The sequence below is a fragment of the Eleginops maclovinus genome, chromosome 19, assembly GCF_036324505.1.
Source record: "Eleginops maclovinus isolate JMC-PN-2008 ecotype Puerto Natales chromosome 19, JC_Emac_rtc_rv5, whole genome shotgun sequence".
NCBI classification, from domain to species: domain Eukaryota; kingdom Metazoa; phylum Chordata; class Actinopteri; order Perciformes; family Eleginopidae; genus Eleginops; species Eleginops maclovinus.
Window position 1 is genome coordinate 1,377,740 of NC_086367.1, and position 24,265 is coordinate 1,402,004.

A 24,265-nucleotide genomic window follows, 5' to 3' on the forward strand; every position below is an offset into this window, starting at 1 on the left:
CTGATGACAATGTTGGCATTCCACATGCAGCCCAACAGGCTTGATCAAATCTGCACCATCGATCTGGATGCGAGGGCAGAAAGGCCCAGAAAATACTGAGAGACGTGTCCCGCAGTACAGTACCGTTACACACACAAAGAAATAAATACAAGATCTCTCCACACACCAGCAGATAAAGCGCCGTAATGAACAGGTCCCTACAATGGCGTACACATTGACATTTTGAAGAGGGGGCCCTGAAAGTTTACCAGTGTTGTGTAAGCCCCCCCGCCCCCCCCCCCCCCCTCACAGAGGAGTCACAACTCTGGCTCCAACAATGGTCCGTTCATGTTGGTGGAGTGCCACTTGATCTGCAGCGCGGTAATTGCAGGAGGCGGAGAGGCCTGCTGTGCTCCTGCTTTCATGCTCAACTTCACTCTCCATCAATCAGCCCGTTACAGACCAGAGGAGCCCCCATCACAGGACATACTGACAGTGCAACACATCATACCTAATATCAATTTAAAACTATCTCTTCATTTAAGGCTGGAGGAGGGAGAGCAGGTTCTGCAGATATGAGGTTATACACTGCCATGTGCCTCTTATCATGTTGCCGTAGAGTCAGGAGCTTCAATAGTTGTGTGTGACATGAGAGCCCCACGTTATCCCTGTGACAAGGAGCCCAAACGTTCCACATTTTGTAAATAAAATCATTTCAAGAAGATCAAAACCCTGCATACTCAGAATGACTTTCAAAACTCTATAGTCTCTTTTGTTGTTATAAAAGAATCAGATCAGATTGATGTTGGTATTTCTCTTAGACCTCTGGGTAAAGGCCATGCTCACACAGTAATACGTTTGTTTGTAAACACTTTTTTTCAATTTATTGAACATGTTAACAAAGATTTTTTTTACTAAGTATAAATAGTAAAGTTCATGTTCAAAAGTGGCAAGAAGAAGCATAAAAGTTTTTCTAGTCCTACCCTCTCTAGCAAACACTGCTAATGGAAAGTCATACAGAGTTCAGTACATGGTCGTCAGCGGTCGTGATATCTGCATTGTTTTTAAAAATAAATAAAATTAATCTCTTTGTACAAATCAAAAAAATATAAAATAATAATAATAATCAAAAAATCTTTACAGGTAAACAAAAAAAATCATCAAAAACAAACAATAATCCTGAGATCATCGGTCCTGCTCATAACCATTTAAAGTTTGAATCATTTTTTGAAATCCATTGGTAAGTTCACGGTAAAGATAAAGGCTCATCTTCATGACCTGGGTTGGAGAACGTTAGTTTTAATACTATGTCAAGCGGAGTATATCTGCCTGGTCCACCCTGAATCTCCATTCATTGTGTTTTTTCTAAATGGAAAACACTCACAAATGGATTTAGTATTTACAAGACAAACAAATCCCTCAAACTGTAATCTATTTGCAAGTCTTGGTCATTCAAAGTCATTGAGGAGTTGAAAATGAATTGTACTTAAGGCATAATGTCAGTTCTGGATTCGTTCCTGATCAGTTCTGGATCATTTTTTTCTGCCTGTAGTGAGTGCTCTGAAGTCAAACCGGGCTCTGCAGGAGCTGCACCTCACCAGCAACCTGCTGAACAGCTACCAGGACGCGCTGCACCTGGGAGACCTGCTGCGCTACAACTCCACCTTGCACACCCTGGAGCTCAGCAGCAACGCCATCGCAGATGATGGTAGGTGTCCATCTCTGTGAGCAAATAAAAGACCATACATTCAGAGTGGCATGAGGCTGAAATGATGTGGAAAAAGTATGTTTGTCTCATTAATAACCCTTGGGTTCATCAGATTTATGTAATTGAATGGATGACCTGTTTGGTGAGGTGAGTGAAGTGGAGATAAATACACATGCAATAATGATTAATAGTAAGTTTGAGAAAAAGCAGGTCTTTCTTGTGTTAGAAGCTATATGTTTCAGCTGTTTCCCCATGCTTGAGATTGATATCCGTCTTCCTTTTTTACCCAGATAAAGAGCTTGACGAACAAGATTAGCAGAAATGTCTTTTAAGGGCCAAAAACTATTCCTTTGAGTTTTAAATTCACAGGTCAGAGAATATATTTTATTACACTCAGCCAATTACAGCTTTTTCACATGTCACATGTTTAATGTGTGAATGGAGATAAAGTTTTAATTTCAACTACATTTTGACTTGTTGGTTCTTAAGGTATTATAACATATAGGAAAAATAAGTCTGGGTTGATGTTTGGAAAAGAACAAACTAAAAAGCAGGAATGTGTGGTTTTCACGATAGTACTATTGCTTTGTTTATATTCAATTCACACAAACCTTTGGCTCAGTTGTTCTGGTATAAATTGCCTTCCCACATTTTAATTAGATATACATTGTGTTTATGAAATGCAGAGCAAAATTTGGGACATATTCTTATTAATCGTATAACTTTATTCACTTTTTATTTATTAAAGAATGGCCCACCAAGCATCTGTCAGTACCACTCTGCTTACAAACACAAAGCAGTCAGTCAAACCGGTTTAGCTAATTGCAGTAACTGGATGTTGTTGTTGTTGTTGTTGTTGTTGTTTTTGTTGTTTCACTGCAGGTCTGGAGGAGCTGTGTGATGGTCTGAGGTGGCAGACAGCAGGTGTGAGGGTCCTCCTGCTGAGGAACAATCAGATCACTGTGAGAGGCATGGTCCATCTGGCCAAGGCTCTGGTGAGGAACATCACACAGCTTCAGTTTGGAACAGAACCAGTTAATGCCGACAGAACCTGTCTTTGACATCAGAATCCTGTGCTGACCAATCAAAGTCAGTTATCCTAAACCTGACCGTAGAAGCTGCAGTAGATCAGAACACCGTTGAATGTGTGTGTTCTATTTGTCGTTTCAAAGATGCATTGAAGGCTCATGCTGTGTCTCAATGTGGATGCTTCCTTTACTGAACTGCAATCTTGGCACGGTGACCACTGTGTGTGAAATTTGACCAGCTATTGTCGTCTCAAATGGCTCACAGGTGTTGTGCCCTCACAGGAAGTGACGATCACCACTGTTAGCTAGCTAGCAAAGATTGTTTTCAGTACCAACTCCTTACAGACGGCTCAGTGAACCTTATAAACTTTACATGGCTGCTTTCTGACATAAGTGTAGTGGCACGTTGGTCACTGAGCCTGAAAAAAGTCCAGCGTCACAACCTTTTGGCTGTTATAAGTGCTTCATATATAAATACCATTTATTGTTATTATTATTATTGTTATTATTGTTATTGTTATTATTGTTATTATTGTTATTATTATTATTATTATTATTATTATTATTATTATTATTATTATTATCCTGGAGGATCCTACAAGGTAGAGTTATGAGGCCTAAATATTCCTAACATAACTTGTTCCTAGAAAGGCAAAACCATTTGTTGCACAGATAGGTCACTTTTGCGGTGAACCCTTTAATGACGAAGACATTAGTTCCCATTGCTATTCTCGTGTGAGTCATGCTTAACCAATTTACCTGAAAGTTAACCTAAAACTTGAGATGAATGAGAAATGTCAAATGGATTGTTACGCTACTGTGTTACTCTCCGTCGACTACGGTTCAGGGAGAAACAGAAAAAGGGGTTTTGCCAAAAATGCTGCAGCTCCGGAAGATATGTACTAGATTCTTTCTCTGACAATGAAGAAATCAGAACAGGCATGTTAGTTTTATACAACTGAGTTGATCTGATACCTGCTTTTTTTTAATCCCTTGAGGAAATGAAGAGCGTTGCCTCCAGACAATCGTCTTTAAAAAAGTCCTGCATCAACATGTTTGTCAGTACACTCCTAATAACATGCATTCCTTCCGCCTGATTGGCAGCATAAACTGCACCTTCCTGTCATGTGAGTGGCGATTGTGGAAGTCAAAAGGCTAGAAATTAAAGGCCTCCCATGTAGACACACACACACACACACAAACACACACACACACACACACACACACACACACACACACACACACACACACACACACACACACACACACACACACACACACACACACACACACACACACACACACACACACACACACACACACACACTTCCTCCACGTCTCCTCCAGTGCTACCAAAAGAAGGAACAGTTTGATTAAATAATAGATGTGTGTTAAGGAGGGGTGCTCATGTGGTCTGCCAGTCACGGGGATAAGTAGATGTCCTTGCAGGCCATAATGATGATAATTAGACCCGTAGCTGGTAGTGTCGAATATGATGACGAGGAGAGCTGTTATTAACCTTTCTGCTTGGTGTGTGTGCCTTTCCTCCCTGTGACTTGTTGTCTTCTGAACAACTAAGACAGGGGAGCAGATATGGGCCACTCCACTTCCACTTCCAGAATGTGGGTAATTATGTCTAAATTCACTCGAAATTCTGAGGTCAATATTAACCCTTGAGCACCAAACCCAGTGCCTGATTGCGAACCATCGTGTTTCCACTTGGGCCTGAAAAGTAGTTTGCATTTAGAACCAAAAAACTGCTCGTCAAGAACCAAGAACTGAATATGTCAGAGAGTTACGTCAGAGGCTGGGTCAAGATAAATAAGCAGTTCATGGGGAGTACGGAGAAGGGAATGAAGTTGTAAACTGCATTATCGCTGAGTAAAAAGTCTAGAACACGACCACACACTTATAAAAAACACACTTATCAGGCAACGCTAACCAGGATTAGTGTGATTTTATTATAGCAACTGTGACGTGGAATCAATACATTGGCCACACAGGTTGCCAGACAATCACAAGTAAAATCATAATGAAAAACAGGGCGGTAAAATATGCCAGTAGAAAATGGCCACAATAGGATAGTAAGAAGTAGTCAAGATATTCAGATTAGCTTCGGTTGCTATGCTAACATCATCCGTCCATTGCGAAAGAAACTTTAATAACAGCGTTGTGATGCGGAACAGCATCCATTCAGACTGAACACACATTAACTTATGGGGATGGCAAATGTTCATCAGTGTGTGACAGTCAGACAGTGAATACTTTCTAGCGGACGCTGCCGTGGGCAAACGGTAGACTGAACGCCGGTTGACGAGCAGCGTATCACTGCAGCAGTTGGCTAATGTTGCTGAACCACGTAGATAAAGAAATAACCTCAGCATTCTGGAGAAAAGTAAAGAGCTGGGAAAGTCGTTCTTCTATTTAATCTGACTTTGTACGATTGAAAGCAACACAAGCTTCAGCCCAATGCAGTCCCCCATTCTTGTTCCGAACTAGCTCCAAACCCAAAAAGCTCTAGCACAGAGCTAGAACCAAACTGAATTTGGGGGGCTATATGTCATGTAGGGCCCTGATTTTTTCTCTTTTACTTTGTGTGTTCCACTGTTTTTTTGTTTAAAGCCAGCATGTCATGTGTGAAAGCATACTGTGTTTTTGGTGGTTTCACACTCGTACCCCCCTCAAACTTCTCACTCCAACCCTCCTGTGGTTTACGTTTGACAGGCTTCAACCATGCTCCGCTCACACACTCTCCACCACGCAGTCGCCTCTTTAATTGTCTGCTATCATCCCTGGTGCATATCCATTGGAGATGCTCTTCCTCCCTCTCCTCCTCCCCTCTTCACCGGAGAAGCTTCTTGCCACGCGTTGGATGTGGCGGTGCCTCTGTGTGCCACGACTCAGCGAAGGAAAGGGGGGTGGGGGACCCTCTCAAGTGTGTTTGTTGTCACCGCGGTGCAAATTAACTCAAAAGAAGGAGCTCTCTGGGTCTGTCTGGTGCCTTCCTGGCTTCCTTTCCGCCCCCGCGCTCCCTCGCTCCTCAGAGCAGTGACCAGAGGAGTTTAACAAGGGTGGCGGGGCGAGGGGGCCACGAGGAGTGGGTGGTGCGTTCCTCTTCAAGCTGTCGGCCAACATGGGCCTCTTGTGCCCCAGACACCCCCAGCTCTGTGCGCCAGCTAATCAACCTTCAATGCTAATGTGGCTCTGGAGAGTGGAAGCAGAAGTTCTGAGCGTTTAACACAGGAGGAAACGTTCTGAGAGGGAATAATAATCACCGCATAATAACAACAATAATAATGATTCAAACTTCTCAGCCTTCACACACTGAGCCACACACACACAGCTTCATCACTCAGTGACCTACTTTACTGTCAGTAACAGTCTCCAGTTTCCTCTGAATCCAGTATAAGATCTGAGCTGGTGCTGTGTTTCAGCCCGTGCTGAGGGTCCTGCAGGTCCTGGATCTGGGGGAGAACTTCCTGGGGAACGAGGGCATGCAGGTGATCAGGGAGCCTCTGATGGTGAACTGCTCGCTGCTGCAACTCGGCCTGGCTCAGGCCAGCATCACATGTGAAGGTACACCATAGAAAATGCCCTCCAGATCCCAAGTTTGCATTTTTATATACATATTTTTGGCTCAAAAAATGCATCATTTCACCTGCTAACTTTGTTCAGTGTCGTTTAAAACTACTGCCCTAAGATGGTGTTATCCATGACTGAAGCTTTACTTTTACTTTCCACAAACAAAACTATCTCATGACTGCCTGATCCATAATGTCATCCATCACCGCCTGTCATACTCTAATGTATAACCACATTAAAGAGACACAGCATGTAGTATTCAAGTTTCAGAAGCATTAGAGGCGGGCGTCTGAATGTGATCCGTAGATTCTTTAGTGTAGTGAGTTCTAAACAGTGAAAGAGTTAAACAAAAGTCATACCTGGTCTAACAACTGGAATCTGGTCGGAGCACGTTATTTAGGGTAGCAAAACCAGGTTTTGAGATCCCCCTTCAGGTCCTCTGTCTCTGTGCAGGGGCGGTGGCGCTGGCAGAGTTCCTCGCAGAGAGCCGTCAGATCCAGAGGTTGGACCTCCGTCACAACCAGCTGAAGGTTGGAGGCCTGATGGCCCTGTGTCTTTCCCTGAGGATTAACCGCTCTCTTGCTTGTTTGGATTTGGACCACACCCCCCCACAGGAGCAGGTAGGGGGAGCTGTCATTGCCACTGTGCTGGTTCACTGCAGTGTGACTAGTTGTCCAAACCCACCATGTGATCATTCTGCATCTTCATTCAGACACTTCACAAGTTATTAATCACAAGTGACTGAATAACACTACTTAGCATTAGCCTCTTTTAGCTTAGCTTTAAGGACATGTTCTGTGGAGATTATCCTGTCATATCATAACAGTTTGTTGGCCAAAGATCTTATTTTCTGCAATCTTTCGATATCCAGTGGAGAAATCGTATTGCTCTTTGTCAAGGGACACCTTGCGATGCTAACTTCCAAGTCGTTCTACAAAAATGCGTCTTTAAGGCACCGCTATATGGCATGATTGTTTTCTACTGCCTCAGGACAGCTGTTGACCAACATTGCGTCAGTCATTTCTACTGACACAACATGGCTTTCTGGCAGAGTTGTGGACTCGAGTCACATGACTTGGACTCGAGTCAGACTCTGGTCAACTTAACACCAGGGATCTTGTTAAGAAATTCCTTCTGAATCATATCGTCTCTGTTCCCTCTTAAAAAAGAAAAAAACATGTTTCTTTACCAGCGGAGAGAAAATAATAAAATTATGAATGTGACTTATAAAGAGTCATTTGATACACTTTCTAAAAGCAATCATAATTTGTGTTGATTCAGTATATTATTGTTCGGTTGTTGGATGTCATAACATTTGGTGAAAAGCACATAATGACTTGTTTCACACTCGGTTTTCAAAGTTTAGGAGTTGACTTGAACTTGCCCATCCTGGCTTTTTGGAACTTCCAAAGACAGTGAGCTTCAATCTGGGTCGTTTTAATGGGAGGTTTAAGATATTGAAGGGCTCTGAAAATGTGCTAATGTAAATATCTACAGCAGGATATCAATGACAAAGTCCTTTTGCTTAACAGCATTATTTAATCCATAAAAGCATTACCTGCTGTTCTAGAGCGTGTTTTCTGTTACTGCAAGGTTGTTTATTGACATCCGCCCTGCCTGATGTGGAAAGTAGTAGTAGTCCGGTGGAGGTGGTGCCCTTTTAGTTAAAAAGATACACTGATGTGTAGGTATTTCAGATTTGGTGGTATTAAAATGACTATTGGTGCTTTTACTTCAAATATACTTCCTGATCTGGAATGAAAGGCTGCTGTTGACTGAGGATTACTCACCCTTTATATCTGGTATTCGTGATATGTTCAGACTCACTGCGTCTCACTTTGTCATTCGGAGACACACGTAATTCGTTTGTGTTTCAGTTCATCAGTGATACCCCCCCTCCCCCCACCACCACCACCACCACATCACCATCCATGGCTGCAGAGGCCTGAGGAAAACGATACCATAACTTTAATACATGCCCCTGCTGGATTCACAAAATAATTACCCACACTTGCCATCTGTTTGTCATGATTTTATCTCTGCTAACTTATTTGCATATTAAAGCATTAATTAAAATCTCGAAGGAACGGAATGCTTACTTTAAAATTTACTCTGAAGGCGATCCGTGCACAGCTTCCAGAGTTGTTTTATTTTTGTTTGCAGTGGTTTTCTGTTTGTCTGCGCGGTGTTTACACGATTAAGTCTGATTTTTATGAAATGTCTCCTCTGGCTAAAGTCAAGCAGCAAGATGGGCCAGATTTCAGAGAAGCAGCCTTTAAGAGCCATGACGCTTCTGTGAATGTGTGTCATTAAAGCTGGCTCTTTTTCCTCCTCTTCTTCCTCACTTTTGCACATGCACCAAAGCCTCCATATTGGCGGCTCTGTTTTCATGCTCCTCTAAGCCGCCAAGAGACGTGATTAGCATTTCCACCATTGTTGGGAGTTAGTGTGTCTGGATATTTTAAGGGAATGGTAATAAGGGAATTTTTAAGCTCTGTCAGGTTTTGGAGTCACACAGCTGGGATTTGTCTTGGCGTGGCATATCCAGGTGGGGGTAGTGACGATTGTATTAAAAAGCAAATCTTTCCATCAGAAAGCAGCGGGTGGCCAGATCAAGTGTTCTCGCTCAGTCACATTCCCCGGGTCGCTGAGGAATACGTGGAAATTTCATTCTTCTGAAGCAAAATAAGTGTGAATGTGAGTGAGTGACGAAGAGGTGAGGGCGACACTCGGTGTGTTTGACAGAGTTGCTGATACACAGTGTTCATACATGTGGCGGTTGAACATGCGCATATTTAAAAGGCGAAAGGAGAGGGTGGGGAGAGGGGAAGGAAATCTGGGTCCTCTTGTCTTTGTTTACAAGAGTCAGATTTTTCATGTCTGTTGCCATGCTGCTCCATTTGATCACTGGCCTGTTCGCCGTTAATTATTAATTATTTACCCTTCTGAAATATTCATGCACCCTGGCCCTGGTGGAAAGCAGTCGAGTTTCGTCTGTAGCAGGGGCGGTTCTAGACTAATTTCACTTGGGCAGCCATGCTAGGGCCAGTTATTTTTGGAGATGGGTAAAAGAGACAAAGACAGTGTTCTACATTTTAAAATTTGTATTTTTGTATAAAGTCACTGCGCACAAAATGAAACCTAAATGACCATGATCTTCTGTTAACATTGTGTGCTTTAGGAGGTAAAACTCTATTAAATTACAATATGAAAAATGAAATGCATTCTAGTAAACTTCGGCTAGTTTCAGCACCACGTTTCCTAACATTGTAGTATCATCATTAGAGGAGGGGGAAATAATCGATACAGCATAGTATCGCGATTCTTGCGTGGCGATATTGTATCAATACACGGACGCCCAGTATCGATATTTTATTATATAAACTATCCACATTGCAAATCCAAATGAAAGTTGTTGGTAACAATTGCTTTGTCAATCCACTAGAGGCTGCTGAGCTTTTTCTTGTGCGGTCAAGGCCATGGGTAAAGTCAGTGGGATTGGCAGGAAGTTAGTCCAAACAAAGATGGAGTCAGAGGAGAGAGGAAACAGAAATGCGCCGGTCGCGTTTAAATCAAAGTTGTGGAATTATATATCGCAATATTAGAGGGGGGCCAGTGTTGTAAGGTGGAGCTGTGAATTCATCCTTATCAACCCTGCCAGTGCACTCTCTCCCCCTGCCCGACGCTCTGCTAATCGCAGAGCTGGTGGGGGCTCCTCCGCCTGTTAACCTGTTTGTGATGCAGTGTTTGGCTTTGGGTTTAGCAGCGTGAGCGTCCTGTCCGCTGTTGGAGGAGCAGCTCAGTGATAACGCTCGGTGTCCTCGCTGAATGTCGCGTGTCAGCGAGGTGTAGCTGTTAGAGAGTCTCACTGAGGGATAACTACAGCAGCATGAAGTGTGTGAGTGTGTGTTTGTGTGTGTGTGTGTGTGTGTGTTGGGTAGTTTATTTCAGTGGTCTGTGGAGGGGGTGACAGGAACAGGTGGGGGTTTTGACAGGAAGGGTAAAAGGATTTGTTTGTAACTTTACTTATTTTTTGTCAAAAAAAATCTCAAAAGAATCGCTCTTCAACACAAGTTTTAGTTTTAGTTGTTTTTTTTAAAGTGTTTGAACTCAAAATGTTCGTTTCTAATAACGTGTTGAGCTATGCAAAGAGTGTTTAAAAATATCTAGAAGGGACCAGAATATCAGAGAGAGATCTGGATATAATGCAGTTCAGTTTAACACATAACTATCTCAAAGTTCTACAAAGACCTTTGACCTTAGTTAAATGCAACATAAACACTGATTTTACGTCTTAATGACTTCAGATTGCATTTGATTGTAACTCTTTACACCGTGTTTCATACAGCTGTCCTGGAACATTATACAGTATATCACTCTCACAGCAATAAATAAAATATATTCCTAACACTGTTATCTAATGCTAACACTGATAGATATAAATATATAAAAACAAATTACAGAAATGTTAGCCTGATCATTTGGATGTTGTGCTTTAATTCAAATTGCTATTATAGATGAAAACAATAAAAATAATTCTTGGCTGTTTGAAGAGACTTTGGAGCCTCTTAATGTACAGTCCACTCCATTCTATCTTATTTTAAGTGCAATTAATTTGGTTAAAAAGGAACAAAACACAAGGTCAAGGTCTCTATTGACCTTTAGCCTTTAGTGTCAATTACAACAGAACTCCTTGGTTGGGTTCAGGAACAACATTATTTGGTTAGATTTAAGAAAGATTATAGTTACGTTTAAAATAAGTAGTTTGATACAGAATTAAGATTTGCAGAGCACATAACGCACTAAAATAATGTACGTAACTTAATCTATTTAAGTCCTCTCAACCCAAGTTAAAATAAGTCAAATTGACTTTGGACCTGTGCTAGTTGACTCCTCACCCTGCGACCTGCTCAGTCACCTGACTTCCTGCTTTGCTCCCGTTATAATAACTATTACCACTAGAGGGCGCATCCCATCGGCTAGTTAGAAGCGGCCTGCACAGACTTAATGTTTTTTGGAGGGAAAAACTGTGTTTACATTGTTGATCTGCATGTAGGCCCCTAATGAAACATGCTGTCAGAGTGAGATTCTATACTTCAAACAACAACTGTTCACACCTCAGTTTAGTGAACGGGCTTTAGGTCACATTTCTGTGAATGTGTGAGGTACGGGAGTGATATCTGATCTGTGTGTGTGTGTCTGTGTCTGTCTGTGTGTCTGTCTGTCTGTGTCTGTGGAGAGTTTGCTGGGGAAGATGTCGGCCCAGAGGACACCATTTGAAGGAGTCTGGAGTCTTATTTTAGGAAACAGTGTGAAACTAAGAGGTCTCTGGGTATGTTTGGGGGCCCCCTTCCTGTCACGGTCACTCTCTGGGGGGTGGGCGGGGTGACAGGACAGCCTGACCATGCATGTAGTCACACTCAGGTTTCAGTCACATCATGATGACATCGCTGCTCTGGGGAACTGAGAACGTAGGCAGACATCAGCAACCAGGCAGAACAAAGCTCCAGCAGCGCCTCAGAGGGCAGGCAGGGGGGGGCGACTCCGAGCTTGGGAGCAACTCTCCCAGATCAGCCAGTCACCTACTGGAACCATAGAGTACCCACAGAGGGAAGAGAACAGACCCGTCCTGACCTTTCCAAAGATCCTTGCAGCAGAGGATGGAGGCAGGCACGGAGTCAAAGTCTAACTGAATTAAAATGTAACTAAATAATCATGAAAGTGAACACAATGGTCAAACGTAAAAGTACAAGACTAACTCTGGATTCAGTAATGTGTCTTTTAAAAACTACTTTATTTGGAATATGTACCTTATGATCCCAAATCAGACTTAAAACTGTATTTGTCCGCTTTCATTGGATATTGTGCTTGATATGTCCGCAACACATTAGATCTATTCAGAGACGCGATGGCATAGAGGCTTGAGGTTGTGCATGTTTGGCCAGATTTGTTATCCAGTGCAGTCTGCAGATATGCACAGGTTTTCCAAAATATTTTTGAAGGACATGACCCGTGCTGCAGCTCTGTCCCAGATACTCTCCACCCAGGGTGAGCTGACCCTTTAATGTTAAAATCCACTCACTGATTTCTTCCACAATATTTCTTTCTAATGTTAACCTACGTAAAATACATCCCTTATACATTCAAATGTTATACATATATCATAGAGTTGCTGTATTCACTTGCACACAAACGGAAAACAAACAAAAACTCCAAAAGAATAAACATAAATGACATTTCTCATCTGTTTAATATTTGAATATGGTACACAGTGGTGTATATTGAAGTGTTATAGATTACAAATATAATATGTTAAAATATATATATAAGTCTACAAGCGCTGCGTTTATTTTTCTGACATGTATCTGCACTACTTATAGACTGGTATTTTTACTATTTAAACTTCTCTGTTTCATTTTGCACTATTTTTTAGTTTTATTTTATTATCTTTATTTTATTATTGTCTTATTTCCTTTCATAATATGCCGCATTGTTGGAGGAGGTTGGGACCTAACATTTTCATTTCCATAACTACACTGTAGCTTCTGTGCACATGACAATAAAAACCCTTGAATTACTGAGATTAGTTGTACATTTGATCGTCAGTTAAATCCAAATTTTAATATCATTAAAACCCCAATATCCTCTCTAATGGAAGGTTTTAAAACATGCCATAATTAATCAGGAAGGTTTGTACTATTTCTTGAATTTCTATGATTTTGACTTTTTGATCCTTACAGTCTCTACAAGAGAATACATTTTTAAAACCGCAAACACAATTAAATGTGTAAAGAAAGAGTCCTCTCTCCCAGCTGGACCTCAACAGTTGATCTGAGCTGTGTGTTAACAAACTCCGCTAATCCACTTGCTCCTGTGGCGTCACTAAAATGCAACATTAGCTGCAGTCGGCTCCTCCTCCTGAAACCGAAAAGGACTGAGCTGGAGGAGTCTAGTGGGGGGGGGGAGAGTTGATGGGGGTTTGAAGGGTGGGGGCCAATCCCCTGTCTCTCTGCAAACACAACAACAACAGCAGCAACACACTCCTCGCTGCACTCCTGATGTAAAAACAGGCATATTTGCCAGCTGTGTAATTTACTGCAGCTCTCATTTGCATATTAAAGCCTTAATTAGCCCCTCTGAGCGAGTGTGTGCGCCTGTGTGTGTGTGTTTGTGTGTTAGTGAGGGGTTGGGGGGGTGTAGTGTAATCACTTGGACGTGTAGTCAGGGGAAGGGGAGGGGATCAGCATTTCAGGGTCTGGGTTGGGGCCGGAGGGGAGCGGATGGTTCCCCCTGCGGACCCCCAGTTCTGATATGCAGCACGGCGCAGCCTTTGATGAATAACACTCGACATGTCTCCCTGTCATTTTTAATCACTCTCACAAGCCGAGAGGTGTGACCTGCACTATCACAGGAAGAGGGATGTGTTTTTATCCTCTCCGTACGTCGAGGTGATGGAAAACTGACAGTCAGGAGCGGAGGTGTGAACACGGAAACACAAGTGTTCATATTGTTACAGTCAGACTCAAGCTAGCTCTGCATATCCACACGTCCCACACAGTGTTAACAAGTGTTGATTGGAAACCTCTTGAAACTTGATTGTCCCTCAATTTCCCCTCAAGTAGCTTCAAAGTTGCAAAACATTTTTTTTACACACAGTTCTAAAATGTTAAACATGGATTCTGTGTGTGTCAGTATTTCACTGAAACTTTTAACCACCAAGTTAAACACTTAACCTAAAGCCAAACATCCAGCATGCCTTGTTCTATCCCTATAAGGTTCTGGTTCTGAATCTTGATTGGAACAGCTTTGTAGTTTAAGGAGTAGGGACTGAAAGTTCAACATATTGAGAAAAAAATATGTGCCACCTTTTTTAGGGTGGCATGAAGATATTGATATTTATCTCATGTCCAAATCTAAAATCCAGTCGTGGATAGCCTAGCTTAACATAAAGACTGGATGCAGAGGGAAACAGCTAGCCTTTCCAAAATAACAACTGAGTACCACTGAAGCTCACAAAGCAACATCTTATTGCTTATTCTGCAACACAAACAGATTTGTCTTCTAGTTTCATGGTTGTGTAACTTATGGATGATGTAAACTTTAAACTAATGTGTTCATTCTTGCTCCATCTTTTTCAATTAAACATAATTGTACATTGTTCATGTTAATGTGTCCAACCCCCTCTTATGCCTGTAAAGCAGCTCTCTTCAGATACATATCCAAGGGTTAATGAGCTGTGATGGGTGCAGACTGCCTTACCCTCACACTCACAGTCATTAAAGGGTTCCCCTAAATATATATATATATATAAATATATATATATATATATATATATATATATAAATATATATATATATATATTTATATATATGTATATATCAATGCACAAAAAGAGAAAATTCCCCCTTCCTTTTCTCTGGTGTTACTTTATTTTTTATCTCCTGTATTCCTGCCTTCACCCCAATTCAATGGAGGTTAACTTCCATGAGTGGTTCTCACAGAATTGACAAATTACATTGCTAAAATAACATTAAAAGTAACAGCAACCTCTCTTTCCACATCCCAGGTTAAATTAATCTCCAGATTATGCTGGGAACAGTTTCTATTTTCAGAGGAAGTAGAGGTCCCTGTAGAATGGTACTGTAAATTCACCTACATGTGTTTGGGGTTGAACTGAACATGAAACTGAGCCGTTGATTTTAATTAGGTGTAGTATGTCAGCAAAAGTCACATTACTGTATTAGGTTAGCTGAAGGCAAAACTATTAAGTTGAACCTAATATTTTTTATTTAAACTTAATATTATTGCTTCTAAGTAGCCTAATACAGTTCTGTGAATTCTGTTGACATAATACAATTAATTAAAGTCAACATTTCAGTTTTTCCTGTGTGGTTTTATGCAGAGCTTCTCTCAGTGTTCTCAGCCCAGTAAGTCCACATCCCCCGTTCAGACATGCACGGCGCCCGCTCAAACAACTCGGCATAATGACCAAAACACTGCGAGTTCTGCAATTGATATGGGCCTCCTCTGCATAAGGGGGCATATGTATATAAGCCCCGCATAAGTGTGGGTATCAGATCGCATCGCCTTCCAGCGGGCATGTCCTGGGGCGCCACGCTCAAACAGTCAGCCATCAGCAGCTGGCAGCCTCTCATCTGACTACCATGAAGCCCCATGCGTGTCTCTCTCGCTCCCTTCATCCAGCAGCCTCATCCCTTTCACTTTTGAATAGCAGGCTGACTGCAGAAATTGCCCCTGTCCACCATGCGCGCTGAATATTTAACTATGAATATAAAACATCTTGGCAAGGCTTCAACCACCTTCAAAAGTTAGAGATCCTCCAACTCCGGGAGAACACACACTGCGCCCTGCTTCCTCGGCACTCATGGATCGATCATCCCTTCCCTGTGTGGGGGGGTGTCAGGAGAGGGAAGTGGTGAATGATCTTCTCCGGTTGGGCACCAAAGTCACAGATTGAAAGCAAAACCCCCAACACTCAAGCTCTGTGGATGATAAGGAGTGTTCTGGGGAAGAGGAGACTGAGTGAGGGAACAGAGCGGCTGAGCGCCGCTTTGGCAAATTGCCGTCTTTTACTTTTGCCTTCATCCCAGGCCCTCCCATCATCCTCTCTGCCAGACATGTGTCCCCTCTCCTTCACCCTCATCCTCACAGGGGGCAGCTGCGCTGATCAATACTGGCTTGGATGATCAGCACTTAACATGTTCCGTCCCAGAACATCAGTAGGAACCAATTTGTTTATGGAGACGTAATTGAATTAATGTTTGGAAGCAGGGTTCGAGAAGCAGGCCTGTGTTTTTCAACCTCCACTTAACCCCTGCTTGGTATGGAAATATAGGGAGGACATAAATGAAGGGAAACCGGTTTGGACACGTAGGAGGCCACGGTCTGTGTTTAGGGCCAGCAACCCTCACCTGATGGATCATCAGGAAGGTAAGGCTTTTCTGACAGAGAGGAGACTTCAGGGATATGTGATGCGTATGTGAGAGAGTATTGTAGAATTGATATATGTCAATCATATTCAGAAAAAGCTTGTACAGTGCAACATATATGTGGCACACAAAATGAAAAAATCTGTGTGTGCTGTGAATATGTTACCCAGCAGCACCTGAGAGTTTAGATCCGTTCGATTTCTGAAGAGTATGTGAGCCAGAGCAGCTTGTTTATGCGAGCTGAAGGTGTCTGCTTGTATGTGTGTGAGGTGAAAAGTTGGCGCTTTACTATTCATTCTGGTGCACTCTGCACATCAGTGTTTTATAAGGAAAAAATAAATAGTTCCTGGATGAAGAAGAAGAAGAAGAAGAAGAAGAAGAGGAAGAAGAAGAAGAAGAAGAAGAAGAAGAAGAAGAAGAAGAAGAAGAAGAAGAAGAAGAAGAAGAAGAAGAAGAAGAAGAAGAAGAAGAAGAAAGAAGAAGAACAAGAAGAAGAAGAAGAAGAAGAAGAAGAAGAAGAAGAAGAAGAAGAAAAAGAAGAAGAACAAGAAGAAGAAGAAGAAGAATGTCTTTGTCCTGAAGCACAGGCACTCCGGGCCTGGGTCTCCATCAGTCTGCTGCTAGCGTACCACCTCTTGTCCTCTCGTCGTCTTGTCCTGTCTTCACCCTCTCTCCTAGCAACATCCTCCAATATCCCACTGCCCCCCCCCCCCACTCCCCCCCCCCGTGTCTGGCCGGGCACCATGGAGGGGAGGTAATTGGATTTGTTGTCACCTCCTCTGGCTGGTAGGCCCGGCCTGTCTGCTTGGCTTAGTGATGAAGACGTCAGTGTGACAGGACCCTGGGAGGGGATCAGCTGGGGTCCTGGACGCCGTTAATAAAGATGTGGTCCTGCCATGGCCACGGCTGTAGGCAGCTGTTACCTCTGCCACCTCTCTCCCCCCCCTGCACTACTGCCCATTCCACAGCTCAGGGAGTGTTTGTGTGTGTGTGTGTTTGGGGGGGGGGGGTGACATGACGAGTGGGCAGCCTTATTAAAGCAGATGCCAGTCCCCCATCCACTCTGTTGGAGAGGTTAGAGGAACACTCCTCTGAGGGTCCGGCAGGGCTGGCACCAGCTCCGGTGTCCTGGCATCGCCTAGCCTCTCTGTGGCTGACGTGTTATTAAAGCTCTGACTGGGGGGGGGGGTGGCGGCAGAGTCTGGTCTGGAGCTCAGGCTTCACTGGAGCTGTCCCCTGCTTCAACCCATCAGGGGTCGATGGGTTAAACAACATTAAGACATTCTAAATGCTCTGAGAAGTACAGTGGATTAGAGACATTTTCCTGCAGGTTAGCCTACTGATTATGGGATGGCAGTGAGGGCTGAATAAGAATGAAGCAGTAATGACAGCAGGGGTGCTGGGGTTGTGATGGTGGTGTTGGGATGGAGGCAGCATATCAGTGATGAAGCTGTGACAGAATGGCTGGATGAGAGTCTTCACCTTCATCTACAAAACCTGCCTTACGTAGATAACTACAAACTATACTTCAATTATTAACATTAAAAAAAAGGTTCTAAATGTTCATGACATTCAAAGCCTTCTATTCACTGAAGAATCATTGATCTGTGATGCATTCAATTACTGTTGTACATACTGAAGTGGCTTTGAAAGGTGCTGCGTTCACTGACAGTTAATTGACTTAAGTGACTTTCAACGGTGATGCTGTCGTTACTGGAGTAACTTTAAAATTGAGAATGAATCAAACCTACCATGTCAACAGTTGTTCAAATGTTTTCAGTTCAAGCAACACACATCCGTCAGGTGTAAGGGTTGCTGAGTAGATTATCCTTTTGAAATGACACACTCAAACATATAAACTTAGATCCAACCTGCTTCATATGCAACATGGAATCAAAAAAAAAGCCAGCGTTAAACAATTGCATATTCTCTCTGGTTTGCGTTCAAGAGCTGCACTGTTGCCAGGTGTCAGTCTGTCCAGGGCTTCCCTCTTCGACCTGCTCTACCTGATGGGACGTTCAATGCTTTGGGAAACATGAGAAAACGCTATTGGCCGAGGTTTAGAAATAAACATCAACAACAGAAAGCAGATTAGCGTGCCCTTCAGGAAACAGAATGAAGAGTAGGTGTTTTTTATTTGCTGCCTTTATTAATTTTGTCTGTAATAGGAATTTAAAATATGATTAATAAAATGAAGACATTTGAGTGTATTTCCCTTTCATAAAGCTAGAGAAAGACTGTGGTCCATTTTTAGAGTACATCAAATATATTTGAATGTTAAATGTGGTTTTTTTCACTTCTAGTAATATTATTATAAACAAAAATGATTGCCAGGAACTCAGTTATGTTGTGAGCCACCTCTTCAGACATCATAACGCCAGCAGTGTTGGAGAGTAACTAAGTACTGAACTTCAGTTTTGAAGTACAACACATTTCCCTTTAATGCTATTTAATACTTTTAATACACAGTATTTAAAAGGGAAATCATGTTATTCACTCTACTACTTTTATTAAATAGAAAAAGTAACTTTTCAGATGTTGCATTCAAATACAAGTTATAAACTTCAAACATATTGCATCTGTAAAAAAAACCAACAACTAAATGTTTGAGCTACAACAAAATAAAATGATACAAAATGTTTTAACATCAACTATTTGTATATCAAAACCGCTTGTCTACAACATTAAAATGCTGCTTGAAGCAACAACATTACCAATCTAATATATACATTTATATGATAATATATCAAATATGGAGGCTATTTTCTTTATTTAGCCTTTCCACTGTATTTTTTACTTATATAAGTACAGCTTCAGTACTTTCGCTGCAGATTGTAGGTCCTTTGCTTTAAAGTATTTTGACATTAATGTACTGTTACTTAAGTAAAGGATCTGAATACTTCTTCCCAGGGTGCGATTTGACAAAAAAACAGAGGGGGGGATGTTTTTTTTAATTTATTCATAGACAAGAACATTGGACTTTTAACTTGCATAACTAGGGAGAAAAAAACGCAAAAAGTAGACAGGCCCTTTTTTCAGGGTCCGTGGATTAGTCCCCATCACAACATGGCAAAACTTTTAATAACCCATACATGATTTCTATTCAACGTCACAAAAACATGTGTACGCACTAACAGGCAGAAAGCACCATAGAACAGCATCAATGCTCTCCATGAAAAGACCCTCCAATTAACTTAAATCAAACACTCAAAATAATTCACTAAATAGCACAACGTGCTGTCAACACTCAGGGACAGGTCTGGAAAACTAGACAAAGTAAACAGTCGGCTCTGGTGACAAATTTGTGGTGGCTTTTTCGTTTTTCCTATCGGGGCATTGTCTGCAGCATTTCGGCCCTCTTCTATCCACAATTCTGCAAATGGGTCCTGTAAAGTAAGATGATATGCTGCTCTGAACGGTTTCATGTTTGGTTCAGCGCTGTTTTTCCTGCGAAGTTCCCGCACAAAAATGTTACAATGTTTTTGTGTTCGATGACGTTCAGAAATATGCACCGTCTGCCAGAAGGCTGCTGAATAGCCTACTCTGATGTAAAGACACTGAAGATCGTTAGATTTCAAGAGTTTAAGTAGGCTAGCAGTTAAGTTGCATTCATCGCTATCAAGGGGGGGAAATCCTTGTCCCCACCGGAGATAAAAATAATTTAGCAGAGGTAGGGATAGGAAAACCAGAGGGGGGGAAATCCTCACCATCCCCCCCTACAAATCGCACCCTGCTTCTTCCATCACTGATGATAATCCAGACCTTTCATGAATATGATTCTGTAATTGGTCTTAAGGCATAACTTTTGGTACTTTAAGCATACTTTGATGTCAGTACTTTTGCACTTTTGCTTGAGTCAAATTTTAAATGCAAGACTTTCACGAGTACTCATACAAATGTGCTACTTTTACTTACATATAAAATCTGTTCTATCTTTGAAAAAAGACAGGGCTTACCATATCCCCACCCACAGCCACCTGTAGCCTCAGGACCTCATGGGTCCCCTCAGTTTAAGTCATCGCTAAATAATACTAAATAATGTTTCATTGCCAATTTGACTATTTCCTGTTGTGAGAAAACACTGACAGGAGGCAGGAAGAGTCTGCAGATGGAGACCAACCCTCTCCTCAAATAATTGGGAACCAAACCCACATATGGCGATTCTCCGTCTGTACGGAGCGGCCAGGTCAGACAGATGGCCCGCCGCTGATCAGCAGTGATTAAGATGTTCTGTGACAGACGACCTGGCAGGAGTGAGGTGGGGGCGACCTTTATTCCATCGACAGCAAACACACCTCAGCAATACGGTGACCTCGAGAACATGTCGGGGGTGTTGCATAAAACACCTCCACACATATGGCAGCCGAGCTGAGGCGGAAGCTGCTCATGACCCCCCCCCCCGAGCAGTGCCTTGTTGTGGGTGACTCTGGGTCAAATTTGGCCCAATCAAGATTCATCTTTGACTTTAGACACCCACCCTCACCCCCTTCCTAAACTGTAACAATAATTTTAAATTGTATTCTAATATGACTCTAATATATTCAGATAACATAGTCATCCTCTGTCTTCACTGTACATTAAAATATGTGGTGTAATGTGTTTTGGGGCCATTCAATAAATTGAACGGTTTTGTACGGTTATGAATGCATAATAAGTTAGTTATGTTGTAGTAAAAACAATATTGGATGATAGTCATTATTTTTGAGTGTTTTGGACTTAGTTAAATCCTGGGTCAAAATTGACCCGCGAACACCATGAACGGAACCAGCTTTCCAACCCAACACAAGGAGTGAGTTTCCAAAGTCCAAGGACTGAAAACACCAGCCCTTCCAGAAGTGAAAGCTGAGTTGGAAAGGTCAGCATCCGTTACATCTTTCTGTATCTGAAGCAGAGGTGAGGATGGATTTAAACATGGCAGATCAGCTGATGTTCCCGTCTGATCACAGGAACCAGGACGGTGCTCTCAGCTGAATGCTGATGTTGAGTATGGACATCGTCTTGATAGGTTCAGATGGAGAGCATGGAACTAAATACCACGATGTACAGGACCTGTGAGGGGGGGGTGGCTTCTTTGTTTAGCGTTAGAAGTATGACTTTTAAAACAGTGTGTAATTCAGACCCCCCTTACAGCCACACAGAGACTGAACTAATGGAGAGGCAGACACTCCACCCTCAGGGAGTCCGTCTGGGAAATGTCACGGACGCGGAGGCGCTGCGGATGCACCTGTGTGAAGAGCCAATCACAGCAGAGCCACGGCCACTATCGACTCATTCAGAGTCATTAAACGCATCACAGAGTAATCCACTCTATTACATATATTTAACAGCAAAATCAACTCAAATCTATATATATATATATATAGATTTTATACACTTTAAACATAATGTATCTTTAAGAAACAACAATTAGTGCACTAAATGTTGGAGGTACAACAAAGTAGAATGATACTATATATTTCAAAATGTTTCAACATCAACTATTTGTGTGTCAAAACATTTTTGTGTACAACAGTAAAACAACAATATTACCAATTATTATACTTTTACTTAAGTAAAGGATATGAATACTTCTTCCATCACTGATGATAATCCAGACCTTTCATGAATATGATTCTGTAATTGGTATTACTTTTGGTACTTTTGGTATAATTTGAAGAACATCAGGAAAAACTGAAAAGGAGACAAAACTCAAACAGCTTCAGTAGTAGTAGTACTGGAGGGTGTGACCAATGGGAGGAGCCTCGGACATCCTTCATAAGTTTTGGGATACAAAAATTACATAGAAGAAAGAAAAGTGCTCTAATTTGTGGTGGGAAGTTCAATTGTTCTCCATTTAAATAATGTTTCATCAGGCTGTCTGCAGGAGGTCAGTCTGCGTGTCCCTGTGTCCTGGCAGATGTCCTGCAGAGCTATAGTGTTCTCTGTTTGGGACGAGTGTGCTGCAGCCCTGCATTACACTATCATCTTAAAAAGGCATTAGTGCAGCAAACCTGTGATGTCTAAACCTAGACAGGCCAGTCTAAAATTTGTTTTCACCATGTGACCATGGTTTGAGCACAGAAATGGATCACAAAGTGGCTTTATTAATTTGTTATGTTAAAGTACCTATATAGGAAATGAGCTTTTTGGTTCTGACCGTTAGTGTCTGAAGTCATTTTGCCAGTACCAGCCGCCTGTTACTGAGATACTTTACCCCTAGCTGGATGCTAACTAACCCATAGTGCAAAAACTTTGTCAAACTGAGTTTAATGGGGTCCAAAAACTGAAACAACAAGCCTTTCAAAAAATGAAAGCTCACCATATTGTTGTGACTTACACATGGATGTGCCCCCGCCAGGTTATCCAGTAAAACGATACTTTATGCTGCCCTGTGAAAGGTCTGATTCATGACGTCTTGTGTGTATAGCATCAATAAGGCTAGGGAAGGCAGTGGCGCAGGGAAATCTCTGGATCTTGGGATCAGGAGAGAGCAGGTTTGTGTCCTGCTGCTCATGTCAGTCATTGAGAGCAAGAAGCTTCACCCCAAACTGCTCCTGTGTAGTATTGAATGTATGTAAGTCGCTTTGGATAAAAGCATCTAACAAATGACATGTAATTGTGATACAGGAATTTAAATATGGCAGATTTCAGCTGAAGAAACATCTTGTCTTATCACAGAAAACTCATTAGTGCTTTAAAGTTAATGCTTAACTGCTGTGTAGTTCATGTCCATTCGACCCAAACAGCCAATGAACTGACAGATGTGAGCTATAGCAGGAAACAGACGCAAGGTGTGTTTGGTTTCGGGACCGACTGATCTTAAAGCCAAGCCACTAGCCTGGGTCGAATACATAAAGTGCATTATTAGTTTAACCAAATTCTGCTTCTGTCCCTCTCTCTCTCTCTCTCTCTCTCTCTCTCTCTCTCTCTCTCTCTCTCTCTCTCTCTCTTTCTCTCTCTCTCTCTTACCTGTAATCCATGTAACAATACAAGCAGTTTCATGAAGTCTAAACCTTAGTTTGACCTTATGTTTCATTTTAAAGTTGTCTCACTAACTGAAAAGAAAGCACAGTTGGCGGAAGAGTTTTTAGTTTTCCTGCAGGTATTCAGTCCTGAACCAAAGTATTGGAACAATGTGACGTTACAATGGCGCTAGATAAAAAGTCAGAGAATTAAAAAAGTTGTTTCAATTCATCCTGAGGAGCACAGGATCTACCAAACTTCCTGACAAACCATCGATTCAGACCTTTCAGTAAAACCACCAACAGGAAGCTGCTCACTTGAGACAGTAGCTTCATCCATGAACCTAAACACAATCTGCTGGCCAAACATTCAACAGTTTCTCAGATATTCAAGTCCGGACCGACTGATCTTAAAGCCAAGCCACTAGCCTGGGTCGAATATATAAAGTGCATTATTAGTTTAACCAAATTCTGCTTTTTGGAGACAGAAACAGAGAGTTTGACAACATTTAAAATGTTCAGTTATTAACCATGATGCAGGTTATATGCAGAGCCCACACCACACACAGCTCTACCTGGTTCAGGGAGAAGGGAACTTAAGAGTGTGAAGATCAATTAGGCAGAATCAAAGCGGGGCAGGCTTGGAAACGTGTGGCCGGAGGTCTTGGCGGTGGTCTCTCCAGATAAATCAGCAGCTCGGAGCCCCCCCATAATCACATGGAGGAGTGTTAGCTCTCTCACACCGCTGCTAAAGAGAGGGATTAGAAAGTCACACAGCCTGATAAATACAGGGCGGGATAGAGAGGGGGGGGGGGCGGCAGTGTCAAGTCAGGGGGAGGTTGCATATGGGAAGCACCTGAGTGTTTTCTCGGAAAGAAACTTATCTATGCAGGAAGTAATTTAAAAAAAACACAAGAACAGAGATGCAGCTCGGTCTATAAGGACTTTGCTAAGAAACCAGAAGGGTCAAGTCCCTAAATGGACCTAATATGTACCGTTGAGCAAGGCTCTAAACCCCAACCCTATTGTTGCCCACTGCTCCAAGTAGTTTAAATGCACACTCCTTCCTTCCTGTCC

General features: G+C 42.2%; 1 protein-coding gene across 1 annotated transcript in view; it reads left to right on the forward strand.

The window, feature by feature from the left end:
* The window catches only part of si:dkey-288a3.2 (protein phosphatase 1 regulatory subunit 37), a 61,695-nt gene that overhangs the window by 25,655 nt on the left and 11,775 nt on the right, over window positions 1–24,265 (forward strand). The window contains exons 7-10 of the mRNA XM_063909150.1: window positions 1,532–1,687; window positions 2,570–2,682; window positions 6,150–6,291; window positions 6,751–6,917. Coding sequence (XP_063765220.1) covers window positions 1,532–1,687; window positions 2,570–2,682; window positions 6,150–6,291; window positions 6,751–6,917 — 578 coding nt within the window. The remainder of the gene's footprint in view (window positions 1–1,531; window positions 1,688–2,569; window positions 2,683–6,149; window positions 6,292–6,750; window positions 6,918–24,265) is intronic.